This window comes from Thunnus thynnus, chromosome 12, assembly GCF_963924715.1.
Source record: "Thunnus thynnus chromosome 12, fThuThy2.1, whole genome shotgun sequence".
In the NCBI taxonomy this organism is placed as follows: Eukaryota; Metazoa; Chordata; class Actinopteri; order Scombriformes; family Scombridae; genus Thunnus; species Thunnus thynnus.
The window spans coordinates 8089444-8106681 of record NC_089528.1 but is presented as its reverse complement, the minus strand read 5'-3'; the positions used below and the strand labels follow the sequence as shown (position 1 = coordinate 8106681).

Here is a 17238-nt window from a genome sequence, read left to right as displayed (position 1 = left end):
GTTAATAGATCCTATCAGGTACAGAGATAGTGGAAACCTCAATCACACCAGTTTAAAGTGATGATCTTTGGCCTTAATTCATGTATCACAATAGACGTTGATAAAAAAAAAAAAAAAAATAGACATGACAAAATAGTTTCAATGAAGCCTTTTATTATGGAAAGAAAGAAAAAACTGATGCTCAGGATGACAACACACTGCCAACGCTCAAAGTAAGCCAACAAGACCTGACAAGTGTTTAAAAAAAAAAAAAAAAAAAAAAAGTGAAGAACCTGACCCCCCCCCCCAAAATAATAAAACTAACCAAAGAAAAAGCACAGTGACTTAAACTCAAGTGTTTTAGAACTTTGGTGTTAAAATCAATACAAAATGATGAATGTGTGATTATGAGTGAGGTGATACACAAAGAAAACCTGTAAGGAAGCACAAACAAGATGCCTGTGCACGCGCACACACACACACACACGCACACACACACACACACACACACACACACACACACACATGTCCCCTGATAGGAAAGACGAGACCTGACTGAGAATTCTTACCAAAGGCAAGAGGGGGACATTACAGATCTAAAAGGAAGAGGGAGAAAAAAAAAAAAAGCTGGATACAATGGGTAATATGCAACTTTTTAAACCAAATACTGACAAAAGGTAGGTAGAAAAATATCACAATGATACAAACATCTTCAGAGAAAGGTAATCATTGAGAGGTCGAGAAGAGTCGGTCAAACACTTCTTATAAAAAGGACATTGCACTGAAACCATCATCATGAGCAGAACGCTCACTACCAACACAAATGTTTTCAAAATGCTTATGCAAAAGAAAGAAAATATTCTAATACGCCTGAAGCAGCAGCAGTAGCCTTTCAACTAGAAAAAAAGGTGGAAATTATGAAGTAGTGAAGGTCTTTTTAATATAACATCATGACCCATAAACCAAGCAACAAAGCAAATGAGGTTTGTTGAGTGTACAATCCCGAGATGGCACCGCAGATTTTTCGTGCTTCATTGCTTTATTTTATTGTTTCACAATGTTAACGCACCTGACCATATACGGTCTACATATACGGCCGAACCGGTTCTACACTCTGTAAAGAAAATACTAATGAGACAATGCTGAAACCTGTAGTTGTAACCTTGGAATTAATGAAGAAACATTGCTTTGTGCCTGTGCAGGCAGTAAGGCATCAATGCCATGATGAGGTTCTTCAGTGTTTTGCAGTGTCCCAGTAGTGTTTCATTTAGAGCTGGCCCCTAACATTTGGATGGGCCGGGACTCAGCACCCATCTGTAGGTTTGGAAGGCGTCCTTTTTTTTTTTTACTTTCTTCCACAACACAAGCTGAAAACTACAAGGTAACTATACAAGGTCGTTTGGCTGCTGTTGCGGAAATTGACCGAGCAACATTCAAGTTGTTTCAGTATTTTATTTTGAAAAAAAAAAAAAAAAATTTTGACATTCTAATAATTTATATTTTATTCTAAAAAATGACTAAAGGACTAAATTATCCAGTTTTTGTATCAAACAATTTGAAAAATGTGAGTTTGAAGGTTCATACGCGAACACTGACAATCGCTGTGTTAACTGGGCCAGCCCTACTGTCGACCAAACTACTGGTATACTGGCTATCCTTGTGAAGTGCTCTAGACACCCAAACCAAACACTTAGGATGGAGATCTCCCCCCAAAAAGGTTATTGCCATGGTAGCAAATGTTGCAGCATTCGGTTTGCGTGGCTCCTCTCAAACATAGGCACTGAGGTGAAGAGCAGTTAAAAAGAGTCTGGGAAGGTAAACACCACACACGTCGTCTCCACTGGTTTCATACCAGGGCTGGACGAGGCCAGACCATCACTGGATGTAAATCAGGAGGAGCGTGGTGTGATTTTAACTCTGTCCAGACTCGATCCGACACTATTCTATATTCCCTAAAGACACTAACCTCATGAAGAAAAAAAAAAAAAAAAGAAGAAGCATGGCACTCGACCCACTCACTGTAAGATCCCAGACCATTTGAAACAACAAAAGGGATACCTTTGCAACTGTGCACAATTCTGGAGAAAGATCATCCCCTGTGGGTGAAGCTGCACCACTTATGTGTGCCAAAAAACAAGAACAAAACAAAAAAAAACTTTAAATGTAGGCTTAAAGCTAGCCGTATGATAAGCATGACATGACAAAGAACCTCAAAACATTAAAAACATACACATGAATTTGACACCTATTTGTCAAATTAATAAAACCTATAATGCTATACTCACTACTAATGGTTTAACAGTTGTAGCTGAACCCCTGTTAAAGATATGAAGCCTGTTAAAAAATATCGTCCTTATTTGGCAAATAATAAAATGAGAAAAGGGGGAGTAAAGTGGGAGAGACAGAAAAATAAATGGCACATTTTATCTGAGCTTTCAGATCAAAACCATCAAGTGTAAAGAATGACTTGTAGGTGGGGTTTAAGGTTCACAATTGCAAACGTACTCCTTTGCCTAAAACAAATTAACTAGTTCTATGCATAATGAAAGCAGAAAGAAACAAAGTCACATCTATATAATGGCACAAGCATACTGGGAAAAAAAGAATAATATGGAGACATTTACCCAGCGTTTGATGATCAAAAAAATAAACAAAAGTAAAACTTTTATGTAGATACTTCTGTGTCCACTTTAAAGCATATTGTGTGTGAAAAGACTGAAGTACTCTGGAAATATGCCATGTACAAAATATCTCCCCATATAAACAACATTCACACAAGGCACTTCATTCAGTAAGAAAAGAGAATCACAGTCCTTTCTACTACCAGAAACTGCCTGCATAGCAACAATACAAGGACAAAATCTTTTCAGACTTTTGTGTGGTACCACAAAAGAAGTTTGAGACGAAAAGTTGTTTTTTTTTTTTTTTTGGTTTTAAAATAAGCACTTCACCAAATAGTAAAACTTTGTTGGTTTGAAAATAAAGACCAGAGTTCATTCCTCTTAGCATTTTGTCCCCAATACTATCAACTTAGGATGCTCTGTACACTTTCTGATGTGGTTTTTGTGAAACACAGTGCTCCTGGGATATTAAGTGTTTGTTTGTTTTTTTTCTGATGGCACTCAGAAGGCAGCCAGTCACCAGGAGATGAGAGCGGAGACGGGGGGACAGAAGGTTTCCACAGTGAGACTCCGAGGCGTCCCCTTGGGGCAGAGACAAGAGGGGCGCGTGTGGGAGGATCTGCCTGAGTCTGAGAGACGTGGTGTGGAGAGGGGCAGAGATCGACAGAGAGGAGGATGGAGAGCACAGGCGGTGCTGTGGTGTGTCCTGCTACCTGCTTCTTAGATTCTGAAGGACTCCGTAAACCTCTTCTTCTTTGCTGAGTCCCTCAAAGAAAGGCAGCAGGTCCAGGAGCTCTGTGTCATTCATATCGTCAAACCAGGACTGGACTGGGACCTGAGGAGACCAGAAAACCACCTGAAGTTAGCGTTTGTTTACTAGCGAGTAAGATTCTGCCACCAAAATTACCACAGTGCTCAAGCAAACACAGGAACAGCTTTTTTAATATAACTGACATGTTATTATTCAGCCAGTGATATCAATGATTTCCTTCTTTTAGCATTTTAATCTGCCAGACTGTCATTGCAGCAATACCACAGGCCACGCAGATACCCTTCACTTTCAGTTCTGATGAAGTTGCATTATAAAGTAATGATAGGAAAAGTATAATACACATATTATAAGATCATGGATTTTAGTTTAGCAGCAAACTGTAGAAGCCTGTGACTCCTTGGTGGCAAGACACATCCAGAGTGTAACAGAAGTAGTGTCAACAAAATGTTACATGAACTTTTATTAATACCGACATGGTGCTAAAGCCTCTGTTTTTGCCAAAGGAACTCACAGCGTTTTCTGGGTGGAAAATGTAAGAGGCGGGTGAATTGTCAACAATGATGACGTTGCTGAGCTCTCGTCCCAGCCGGCTGAGGTCTTTAACATAGTTCCCTCTGTGAAAAACGCAGGATTCTCTGAAGAGTCGTGCTCGAAACACACCCCACTGGTCCAGCAGGTCTGCCACAGGGTCTGCATACTGTCCAAGCCAAACAAAAACAGAGAACTGTTACTGTGCTGTAAAGACAAATGTTATATTTATCCTGAATTTCACTGCCATATAACTGCAAACGACACAATCAATAGGTAGTGCTGGATTTCGCAATCATACACCTAAACTACAGCACTAATAAAACAACCTGCAGAGGCTAAACGCTAGACTTCCTAAAGGAAGCAGAGCAGGTTATCCTTAACGGTTGTGTTTACCTGACAGGGAAGACGCCTCAGGAAATACTACTTACACAACAAGCACCGCTGACGTCTAGCTTTTAACTCAGCATGAACAATGTTTGACACTACACAGACATCAGGCCCTTAACGTGGTTATTTCTGTCTCATTCTTTAAACTTACCCCCATTTTATTGGCAAAGATGTGAGAGACAGATGGACAGTGAAGCAGAGGAAGTGTAAAAAGTTTAGACAGCAGGAGCAGATAAAAATTACAGACCAGAACTTAGCTGTCACTGGCTTGTAAGCAAAACACATGTCAGAACTGGAAACCTGTATGAGTCTTAACACACCTTGGCAAGACTGGCTGTAAACAGCACACATTCAAATAGCTCTCCCATCTTTTGAAGAAACTCATCCACGTGGGGTCGTTTCAGCACATACACCTGCAGGACACACCACAGGTTAGAGAGATACAGGATATATGATGCAACATGAGCAACACACAAACAGATTAATAATGAGGGGAGTGAAATTTACTACAACCTTCACCAAGTGACTTATTGATATATCAAGACAGGGTGATGTTCTGTACAATAATTGTCTTTTGAGGATTGCCCCTGAAAGTTGCCTGTTATTTAATTTCTTTAAAAAGACCACCAACTCTGAATATCATCATTCTCACTCACAATTTAGATGTCATCCTCTCTTTTGTCCCCTCACCAGTCCAGTGGCTGCCATCCAGTGCAAGTAATCTTGAATAGGCCAACCAGGATACACACAGCCTATCCTGGATTACTTGAACTGGATCACAGCCATTCTCTTCAGGATCTTCTCATAGGAACAAAGTGGCATCCTGATAAAAACGTGAACTTAAATGAAAAGGTTTTGTGTGTGTGTGTGTGTGTGTGTGTACAATACCTGATGAACGGTACCATCGATCTCCACTGGAACTATGAAATCAGCATTGCTGATGGGCTGTAAGAAGAAACACATCACAGAAGCACATCCTTGTCATTCAAACTGTTGGTGCAGTACTACAGCTGACCAGCAGAGGTCCTGCTAGGAACACTAAAACTCAGATTGTAAAATTTCTGGCAGAGTGAAGAAAATAATCAGTCCCCTTTTTGCCAAAACAAATTCCTCCTCATTCTTCTGAAAAGTCTCTGGTAATCTAACTCAACAGACAATGAAGTGGTCGCCCTCAGACAGGAAGTGAACAGCGGGAGGATGAGTTAAGGTAAAAGAAAAAGGAGAAGAGTAAACAGGAAGAAGATATTATGTGCAACACAAAAGCCACGTAGGTTACTACTACTACTATTCTTTATAAAGTTTTGACAGGTTATGATGCTTGTTAAGGTTAAAGAACGTGCTGTATTAAATGCAGTCTGCCTTCAGACTTTCATATTACCATCCTGCTCTTACTCTTAGGAACAATCAATGCTGTTTTATCAACCTTGTTCTTACTACAGCACATTCTCCACCACCTGCTCCTCTCCTGGCTTTGTTTACACGCCGATCTAATGGATTTAACACAGCTTTTAACTCCTGCGAGTTATTGGCTGAGCTTTAGATATGTAGTCAATTATAAAGATAGATATACAGTATGTATTACTCTCAGGGCAAGGCATACAATGCTCATATAAAAAGCACTTAAATGTTCTCAGGGTAGTTAAAGTTATGATTTTTTCCAAATCACAAATTGTATTTTCTGAGTAAAAATGTCCATAGTCACACCAACTATAGACTGCATTTTTCTAACATGGAGGGTCTTATCCGGTTCACAACTGTGCCACACATCATTAGTAATCCTCAATTTGAGCTTTAACCTCTGCTTACCTTGAATGAGCTATGGACGAGCGTTTCATCCAAGTCAATCACAACACACTTTTTGCCATAGTCAGATATTTTCATCTCTGGTAGGAGGTATTTGGCTGGTGGCTGCGGGGTAGACAAAGCAGATAATGTCAGATGTATGGAGAGAGGGCGGGGGTTTTAACAAAAGACACAGTGAGAAGGACAGGCAGAGACAGCAAGAGAGAGAAAGACTGACAGAAAACATATACTTTGCATAAATTAGGGTGTGAGGCTGAGCAAAAAAGCAAACACCATGTCAAGAAGGAGTATTTTCATGAGTCACAATGCAGCTGAGATGTCTGAAATGGAGCGTTTCATGGGCCCATAGCTTCAAGATGACAAGACCTGGGATTTTTCAACACTGGACATTCCTCTGCTGCAGCCACCTACTCAGAAAGTAATGATGCCTTAAATCCCCTTAGATTTTTGTCAGATCTGTGGAGATTGAATACAACTTTTTATACATTCTGGCAGACAAAGGCCATGCAAAGGTTAGCAGTTGCTGCGGTAGAGCAGTCCCAGTGTCATTGAAATCACTCAAATTTAAACAGAACCACTTTAAAAACGCCAATATGCATTATGTGTGAACATGATATGATGAGCTCTTGTGGGAACTATGAATCAGCGCAGGAACGGTGCTGTATTAAAAATTCATTCACATTTAATGGATGGGAGGAGTTGAGCTTTATAGGGTCACTTATGTGTGATTTGACTGGTATGTTGTTTAGACCATCAGATAACAAGATCACATCTAACTCCTTGAGTGATAGGATAAATTAGTTTCACCCCTTCTTTATGAGAGCAAAGCTAAAGACTAGGAGCTTCTGTGGAGCTTAACTCTCATTTTTATTCAATTACAACGGATAAGCAGCATAAGAAGTGGATTACTTCTTGCATGGAAGCACCTGAAGCGATTAATTGAAAACAGTTTTGCTTTTAACTTGTTAGACAGTTAGTGTCACAGTATTTCTGAAGGCATACAAACCACCAAGTGTCACTCATGCAGATCAGGCATTGAGGCACCATTTCAACCCATAGGTGCATATGCACCTTCCACACAGCCAGTGCTACGATCGGCTGAAAATGAACCGCAGTATGGTAGCAGAGCTAAAGCTCTCTGAGGAGCACTGGAGCCCACACAGACAGGATGTGCCAGCACCAGCCCACTCAGCCTGCATGCAAAGGAAAAGAAAAAAGGCGATACATACACTAGGGACAGGGATGACCTCGACCTGGTCACACTACAACACAAAAGAGATAGACACGCACATACAAAAACAGGGTGAGGGGTAGGAAGGAGAATAAAAAGGGCAAAAAAAACAAAGGATCCACGAAGATAAAGAAAAGAAAAAGAAAAGAAAAACAATATTCACACAAAGAGACACTTTACAACAAATAAAAACACTTCCAAACATATGCAGACTGTAATATTCCTGGAGTTTCATAATACAATTATCATGTGTTCAGTGGAGCAGCAGCTCACCTTGGGAGGCGATCCGTTCTCCTCAACAGGTGGAGGCAGGGAGCTGGTGTTGGTATTGGTGGCTGGCGGCTCCACATTGTAGTTGCGGAAGCAGCAGAAGAATGAGCTGAAGATGCTGCGGCTCCTCTGCTTCTTTAGGCTGCTGTTGGACTGGGATGCTGTCAAAACAACAGGAGGGGGTTGGGAGAGCGGAGAGTGAACAAGCGAACATGCAAATCGAAACTGTTCTGTCATAAAAAATGGAGCAGGCTGAAGCTAGAAAGCATTTATTGTCATTTGCATGCTAAGCTGTGGACGCTGCTTCTAGGACAAAACTGTTATGTGTTCATTACAATTCTCCTCAGTGACCACAATGCTGTGAGCTGCACTGAATCACCTGAAGACCTTGACATTGTGATTAAATGGCATTAAGTGCAGGTCTTGTTGACCAGGCCTGGCAGAACCACTGATCAGAAAATAACTTGGCTTGCCGGGTGACTTCATCGGTCACACATAGTGACAGTTCAGAGCACACTCTGCTCTGATTGCTCATCGCCTCTCATTCCAGGACTACGGAGCAGGGCCTAAATGAGACACTGAGCTTTTATTAATAGTGACAAGTTGGAAGCTGCACACCCCGCCCTCTTCCTTTTAGCCCTGCCATCGCGCCTGTCCCTGATTGGCCTACAAGTCTCCATTTCGAAAGCTTGCTTATGTTTCCCTCCCATGTTTCAGCTGGCAGGTGAGTGACTGAAGCAGCCCTGGACACGCACAAGAGACGAGGGGAGGGAGGAGGAGGTGGGAGGCTCTCCGACCCTGCAGAGCCTATACAAGGCTGCATTCCTCTCCACCCATTAGTCCCCCCTGCTCAACCCCTCGGCTCACACAACCAGAATGCTTTTGCAACTGAAGACCAGCAAAGAGCAAATAGCATTATGTCATGTCTTTTGGCATCTTGGTATCGTGCCACTTTGTACTCCTGACCTTAAACAAATACCCATCAGACATTTCTTCATTGGAAATGCTATGCCTGATGAAATACAGCAAATGATGAATACGGCAACTGACTTCTCATAAAGGCAAGCTACCACAACATTTATCAGTAAACAACACAACTTTGACAACTTACATATACAAGAATTATTTTTAATTCATTCCAGCTGTGTCAAGTATTTTTCCTACTAAACATTCCTGCATATCACGGTATCTAGAGGCCAAAAAGGCAGCCTGAGCATCATATCATGTCATGCAACAGCTTAATGTGGAGTCAACACATTATTTGTTTTAAGAAGATTACTTAAATACTATATTCTACAGCTATAAATACTCCTAAGTGCAGGAAAGGTATCAGACACTGACAGAGCGATGGCATGCTACATAAAACACTTTCTGCACTCCCCAATCTCAGTCATTTCCCTCCATCGCTGGCTTCCAGTCAAATTAATTACTTCTTGAGTGAAAGCACACTGTGCTGGGTATTTAGAAAATATCTTATCACTGACACAAGCTCCTTCAACCCAAGACACATTGAGTACAATATGCATCCATCAACGAGGAAATAACATTAAAGCATTTAGTGACTAAAGTAACATAAAACTAAATGCAGGGAATTGCACACATTCACTAGTGACAGAGTTGTATGACTCATCTGGCTATTAGTGACACCGTTATTACAGTATCGAACAGGCTAACTTGCATTGATTGTTGGTTGAATTACTCTGCAGTTTTTGCAGAACTGATCTTTTATTTATTTGTTTTTTTGGGTGTATTATAGGACAGAACGATGCAACAAAAAAAAAATCATATTGCAATTATTTTGACAGATATTGCAATTGCAATACGAGTCATGATTTTAGTGGAAATGGTAATTTTAGCATTTCATTTTCACAAAAAACAAACAAACAAACAACAACAACAACAACAACAAATATATATATATATATATATATATATATATATATATATATATATATATATATATATATATATATATATATATATATATATATATATATATATATGTGTATGAAAATGATGATGATGATGATGATGTGATTCTACTGGGGTCTGTACCAGACAAGCATGTTCACTTACGTCTGGTGAACATGATTTGTGGGCCACAACGCTTCATTTAGAAATGCTATGTTGTGACACATTTTACTTTTAATCAAAAAATTGCAGCTCCTGCGATCTGGATACTGCACTTGGCCAATTTGCGATTTTGATCATATTTTGATTAATTGTTCAGTACTAGTGTATTATTTGTTTAGTCGAAGGTTTTGTTTTTTAAATGTTTCTGACTCTGACAATATCCACACCTTTCTGGAAAGAATCATCACACATATAAGCAACTTTTAGTGAACAGAGTGACATCAGATAAGTCTCAGAAGAAACAGCCCACACCCATCACTAAATCCTAAAGAAATCTTTCAGGAAAACTGTATCCCATTTTCTTAGTGTCCAAAACAATATTGTATACTGCAAGTGCTAACAAAGAAGAAAGAAACAGCAACGATACAGAAAAAAATCCTGACACCGCCAATGTTGCTTTTATACCAATAAGCACAAAGGCCCCCATCTGACATAATCCATCAGAAAACACTGCATAAACCACCAAATACCAAAGCAATAAACTGATTTAGAGATTTGTTTGGAGATATCACCAGAGCATAAAATTATAAAAATGCTTTCTTCTAGGAACTCTGAAATAACCTCAAAGGAAAACTAACCAGATTTCTCTCTCTGATGCCCTTGCTTTAGTTAGAGAGTGACACTGAGATATCTGCCACAGTAAGCTTGGTTTCAATCTAAAAATAACCCAATCAGCAGCACCACACAAATTCTTTTCATGAAACCGGACTTCATCTTGTCATTTTAGCTCTGTACTACAGTAAAAATAGGACAGTGAGGCATTTGTCAGTTTCCTGTGACTCATCACTACAACCGGCCGTAGTACTGATTCCTGCACAAAAGACCCAAAGAAAACACCCAGGACTACTGAGTCATGCACCAAGCAGAACTGGGCCTAAAACACCTGGGTTGGATGAACGGAGGGTAACAGTTCACTGATCAGAGGGTAAAAAACATTAAGTTACAAGTCAGAGTTCAGTTGCATTATCAACATCTTTCCCACAATATGTTTCAAAGCTCAACAAACAACATTAAGCCTTTATGTGACACAGCAAAATATCCCCTGCTATGATTCTTCTTGGTCTTGTGCCTTTCAGCTATATTCAGCTCTACACTGACAACACACACACCAACACACTGTAAATCATTAATCAGTAGGTGTGACAACAACTTTTAGCAGGGGTCTGACCAGGAAAAGTGTTAGCCACCTCTCTCTGTTGCCAAGGACTGAATGTTGTGTCCTAGACTCATGGTTGTTGACACATCATATAGCTTTAGATAAAGGCTAGCCCTGCACAGTGAGAAGCTTAATCACTTCCACAGCGCCTGCTGTCAGCAGCGTAGTACAATCTTAACACTTTCTACTTGGGCCAGGTGGTGCAATGAGCATTTATCTAAGCAAGACTACAAAATCTTAAAGCAGACTTGTTCTCCACATGTTAATGTTAATATGTTGAGTAAATACACACATTCAGTAGAGTACAGTACCTACAAAAAAATCTACTCAATCTGCAAATCATGGAGTTAAGCATCCCATCGGCATCACAAACACACAGTTGCTTAGTATGAAAAGGTTTGCAAAGAAATGGGCCCAACAGCACAGGACCAAACAAAGACGACTTCAGAAGACGGTGTTTCATCTACAATGTAAATAGTTTGCTTTTAAAAAGTCTGATATCAAGCAGAATACAAGTATCTGCAGACTATACAGGGCAACTGTTGTTTCAAGAGGAAGCAATGCAAGCAACCTCTTTTATCACCTCTAAACAAAACATGTCCACAAGTATGAGGAATGTTTGAGAATGAGGTCTGGCTACGACACCAGCAGCTATCAGAGCAGGCCTCAGCTCTGCAGTGAGATAATAAGCTCTTAAAGTCCATCATGTGTGAAACTTTTAACTCCACAACCAATGTAAAGTATATCAATCGTCAAAAGTTTTAGAAGATACAATTCACTGTGCAATGTTAACAAAACAGTGGCCTCAACTAACTAGAATCAAAAGACATGATTGGAGCCTGTCATTATTCCCACAACCATTGAAAGGTGTTTTAATACACTTATTGACCCCAGACAACATCTAACATTGCGACAATCCCAAAAATTGATTATTAATTCAAAACATGGAGAAAAATGGGGCAAAAAAACTGTAAACATAAATCTGATAGTAAATCATGCATTTGATAGTAACACATTCATCCATCCGTTCATTTTCTATACATACTAACACTGCACAGGATGCAGGGGGCTGGAGCCCAACATAACACACGCTGGACAAGAGGTCGTCAATCTGTCACAGGGCTGGATCATAAAGACAAACAACATTTTCCACTAACATTCACACCTACAGGCAACTTAGAACCACTTGTTTACTTAACCTCCATGTCTTTGGGCTGTTGGAGGAAAACCCAGAATACCCCGAGGAAACCTATGCAGTCATGGGGAGAACATGCAGACTCCACACAGGGAGGCCCCTGCTGGCCTGTGGCTTTAAACCCAAGGACTTCTTGCTGTGACATGACAGCACTGACCTAACATTTCCAGTTGAAAAAAATGTTTTCATAGCAATGAAGAACAATACATACAATTATACTTGAACATTTTATTTAACTAATTCTCTCAATTAACCTGCTCATCTTTGTATGTTTGAATGAAAATAACTACTTTCCCAATGACATCCCATAAATTTTGTAAATCACTGTTTTAAGAGAAGCGCCAGAGGGGCTTCATATTCCCACAGACTAATATGTTTGAGAGATAACAAAAACTGTCTGGTTGAAATTGCAGTGAAAGCCAATAAACAACTGTGTTGCTCAGTGCTTATTACTCTCCTTTAAATCAATCATCACAAACATCCAGGATTACGTGACCATGGAGGAGTATTTTTCATAAGGGTGAAGGGATCATGTAAGAGGCACCAGTTCACCTCACAGATACATTAAGGTCCAAGTGAACCACTCTGAGTCGAGTGACAACTTTAAATAGTTGACCCCTACCTCCCCTTCAACATCAGTCTCCAAAATCCCTACAAGAAAAAAAAAAGACCCACTAAGACCACAGCCCCAACTATCTTATTCTGAAAATAAAGTTGTTTTTCCAAACTAAAGCCTAGTATATCTGCCAGCATGAAGAAAATGATCATTGTCATCTTTGCAAGTAGTTATACTTGGCCTCGAGGTCAGTGGTGCCCTGGCCAACAGGGCAGCGAGTCTATATTTAGGCTGCTGCTTGGCAGCCGACACAGTGCAAAAGGCAGGCACATGTCGTAAGACTTCTAGTGGAGGAACACTGAGAGCAAAGGTGGTCAATTTTTGTCCAGACAGTTTGGAGCCTTTCCAAGCAATGGAAGACTACCTGTTAAATTCCTCTAAGACAGCTGCTTAGATAGGCTACATGTCAAAAGATCTGTAATAAACAAGGACAGTCAAACCATTGGCTGACTGTATATTGAATTCAGGGAATAAAGCTGAGAATCCTGTTGTAAACTCAGATTGTGACAGAGTGGACAGAAATATTGCACCTGTTCAAAAAAAATCTGGATCTTCTCAAATTCCTGTTCATATCAGAGCCCAGGACAATGCCCCTCAGAATCAAACCTTGACATTTTCAATATATCCAGAACATACTGAAGAATGGAGATGGCAATACAATCCCTGTAATGATGGTAATATCTGGCTTAGCCCCAAGGGAGGGATTCTGACTCATTCTTAAGAGAAAATGAAATAAACAGTACACATCACTGCTCTACTTTGTCCTCAAACTCAACTGTGTCCTGCGAGACCACTCTTACTCATGACCAACATTAGGTGTCACGTCATGAATCCCCACTATGTGTGTGGTGCCACTCAAACTTCTCTGTTTGTAAACAATTTGAGATATTACTAAACACTACCAGAGTCAGGTTTGCTATCAACAAGACTTTAAATGTAGGCCCATTATCTCTAGCCAAGACATGATAAATTGTCATTACAGAATAAAACCTTTAGAAAGAGTTTACTGACATTTACAAGAGCTAAAGTGCATCCTTAACTAGCACTACGCTACAAATCCTCATCTCAAGAAGACAAACCAAATGTTTTCTCCCTACATAAAACTCTACTTGCTCACTAGATCAAACTATCAATTCATGTGTTGACCTTTCAATGTTTTCATTTAGTCTATACAGTAATCACAAGTGTACATCAAAAGTTACCTGAGGCCAAATGACGCTTTACATTTGCTTATTTTTTTCTGACTTACAACCAAAAAGGAAAGAAAAAGATATTTACAAATGAAAAAAAGGAAAAATCTGCTTTCATGAAGCCATAGCCTGCCAGTGCCTGGCATATTTACATGGAAAAGTTACTTAGACCATTCATTCATTTTAACCATTAGCAGAGGATTTTTCCTATCGACTAACCACTTAACTAATTATTTCAGTACTACTCATATCCAGCAACCCTAAATGAGTTCACCATCACTTTTCCCAGCACAACCACAAAACTCCCAGTGCCAAATTATGATTCATACAATGCAAACAAGCCCTAAAAAAAACACTTACTATACCTTTCAGACAATCAGCTGTATGTCGACTTATATTTTTACAAGAACATAGTCTCATATATATAATATATATCAAGATGTTTATAAACTGTGGGTAATAGCAGAGTAATCAGAATATTTTACTACCACTGCAATTATATTCTCCTATAACTCCCATAAACCCGCAATGATAGTCTCCCATGACGCCTGCATATGTTCAAGTCACACAAAATCCATAGAGGTTACTTTTACCCTCAGAGGAGAAGGCATTGTTGTTCTCGAAAGACTCAAGTTCTCACATTACAAGTGGGGTTTGAGATGTGATACTAATACACATCCCATGGGTATGAGCGACCCAGAAACTGTCACAGTAGCCCGGAGAGGGGGCATGAATGGACATTAGCAGCTAGTGTCTTGAAGGAGAGTTTTGACCTCCGCTGCATTATGCTCAAGTGTGGCTGGAGACTTCAAGAGCAATGACAGATGTACTTTAAGTGAAAATGACAACCATTTTGGATCCCGAGATCACACCCATGTGAATCATTATTAGGAGTCTATTTATGCTAAAATAAGAAAATAAGAAAACACGAGCTTAACTGGTAATTAATTGAACTGATTAATACACAAGACACAAAATACATCACAGTCTTATTTGATATATATGATGTAATCAACAGGAAACGACAAACGTATGGCAATGTAAATCTGTGCATCCAACAAGTTGATCACAGTCCTGGTGGCTTTCCATCAACAAAGTCACACGTCTGGACGAAGATGCTGTGATAATCCACTTGACATTTTACACACTAGCAGCAGATACAGTTCTCTCTGCGCATACTTGCTTCGTCCCAGTGAAGTTTTTGCTTCCCCTCAGACCAAACCACAAAGAACTTTTTACTAGCTTCTTGTGGTAATGATTCATCAGGGGAATTACCTGTCAAATCATATAGTCCAATTACTCAGCCAAAGCGCACATAGAAAAGTGTAAAACACAATCACTGAGAGGCAAAGACTTGGTATTACTGGGTTTAGCTCAGTGTGGACAACAAGTGTTACTGTTTGACAACAAATGTGTTAGCTACCTTTAATTCAGCCAGTGTTAATGGGATAAACCTGAAGACACTTAACGCTTACCACGTTTAAAAGAAACCTTTAAACCTTTCTGTTTTCTCAGGCTTATGTGTAGCCAATTTCCTACCTGACTGTGTGTGGTTTTCCAACTCTTTATCGTTTTTAATATTATGTTTTTATTATTATTTATTTGTGTGAGTGTGTGTGTTTGATTTTGGTGCTCATTTATAATTGTTGTATTTCTGTATTGTTTAAATTTTGCTTTAAAACGACTTTATCATGTCGATCAATAGCGTTTATGCTGACGTTAAGCACCTTGAACTGCCATTGTGTATGAAAAGTGCTACACAAATATAAAATTGACATGACACTGGAGCTCTCTTCGTATTGAGCAGCATACAAACGTTAAACTAGACCGATAACTTATTCAGCACAAGCCCCCTCTGATAAACTTGTTGCTTGCTAAAGAGTTTAACTAACGCTGGTTGTTTTCAGCCTTTAATGTGACCATCACACGCAGGCAACCAGTGTCCACAACTACTACAGCAGCGAGCTAACAGCTAACGTCAGTCGAGAAAAGTAGTTCGACTTTCCCTTACCTTTCTCCTGGTTATAGGATATTATTTCCTCCTCCTTGGGGTTGGAAACTTGGGTTATTATGGACATGTGGTCCATTTAGACGGGTGGTTATTCCTCTTTTGTTTTGTCGGCTTGCTTCGCTTGCTAGCTACAGTTAGCTAGCTGTTTAAGATGACCAGCTAGCCCACAAAGCCCGGCAACCGTCCGAGGCGAGGCGCTGTGGCAGCGGGGGTAGCCAGCCAGCTAGCACGGTGGTGAATGGAAGCCAATGAGCGGCTGTCATTTACGGCTCTCCGCAAAAAAATACCATCGCTGCAGACAAGTATTTTTTGTGGGTAACAACGACAAAAAAAAGCAAAAAAACAAAAATAAAAAACAACCGCCGCTGAGTCGCTCACTAGCTGAAGTTAGCAGGTAGCCTGGGTTAGCGAGTTAGCTGTAAAGCTCCGTGAGGCCGCGTCTGGAACAACGGTGCAAACACCAGGTTAGCCCCGTCGGTCAGAGGGTTGTTCTTCTTGTCCCGAAAAACATGAATCAGACGCAAGTTGTACAACGGTAAAGTTAGCGTCCACTTTCAGGCAAACAGTTCACATCAGCTGGCCCTACATTCCCTGTGCAACATGGAGGCTTCATGTATTTAGAGTTGCATCTGAAGCGGGGGCATCGGAGTGGGAGGGGGCGGTTTGTTTCTGTGATGGATTCTCAGCACTACATTGCTCAACCCATGCAGCTGGCTGGACTCCGGCTTTCTCAAGCTTCCTCTCTATAATTACTGTGGGGCGCACGCAACAAATTATAGCTCTTTATTATTAACATTTTAAAAAACACAGCATATGTTTAAACATAATGCACTTCATGTTTATGTATGACCAAGTATTCGTATGTACCCGAGAATTTACGAATCCAAGCAAATAGTTGATGTTAATCCAAAAAAACCCTGTGTGTATGTGTATGTGTGTGTGTGTGTGTGTGTGTGTGTTTTTTTAATTCCCTGTTAGTGAGTGGTTTGAAAGGTCGAGATCGCCACCTAGTGTCTACATTAGGAAAGCATGCTTCAAGGATACCCTGCACTCATAATGATAAAACAAAAATACACCTCCTGCATTTACAATCACATCGCAGTGTTGGATAGTTTCTGGCCAGATGCCTTGGTTTATTTTGTGTGGGTGTGTCTGAGAGAAAGATACGGAGTGAGACAAATTGATATTTGCTGTAATTAAGCTGTTTTGTTTTTTTTAAATCACAGAACTGATTTAATTTAGGATTTCAAAACAACTCAGTCACTTTATGATAAAAAAGACTGACAACTATGAAAAATCATTTCAATCAATTCCTCAAATATTTTCACCTCATAACATGGTCG

General features: G+C 40.0%; 1 protein-coding gene across 2 annotated transcripts; it reads right to left on the bottom strand.

The window, feature by feature from the left end:
- Positions 1-136: 136 nt before the first annotated feature.
- Positions 137-16908, bottom strand: LOC137193739 (CTD small phosphatase-like protein). Of its 2 annotated transcripts, XM_067605093.1 has the most exons (8): positions 15896-16907; positions 7598-7755; positions 7323-7355; positions 6097-6198; positions 5179-5235; positions 4611-4703; positions 3884-4069; positions 137-3435 (listed from the first exon to the last, which is right to left on the bottom strand). In XM_067605093.1, the coding sequence occupies exons 1-8, from the start codon at positions 15969-15971 to the stop codon at positions 3310-3312; spliced, it is 831 nt and encodes a 276-aa protein (XP_067461194.1). In that variant the 5' UTR covers positions 15972-16907; the 3' UTR covers positions 137-3309. The 2 variants fall into 2 exon arrangements, with proteins under 2 accessions (XP_067461194.1, XP_067461195.1); XM_067605094.1 differs by lacking the exon at positions 7323-7355 and having other exon boundaries at positions 15896-16908.
- Positions 16909-17238: the final 330 nt, after the last annotated feature.

Coding starts and splice junctions, on each gene's coding strand:
- LOC137193739 (XM_067605093.1), bottom strand. CDS start 15,971: ATGGACCACATGTCCATAATAACCCAAGTTTCCAACCCCAAGGAGGAG. Junction 4,070..4,610: donor TTACAGCCAGTCTTGCCAAG/GTGTGTTAAGAC, acceptor TGGCTTGGACAG/TATGCAGACCCTGTGGCAGA. Junction 3,436..3,883: donor TTTTCCACCCAGAAAACGCT/GTGAGTTCCTTT, acceptor TGGTCTCCTCAG/GTCCCAGTCCAGTCCTGGTT.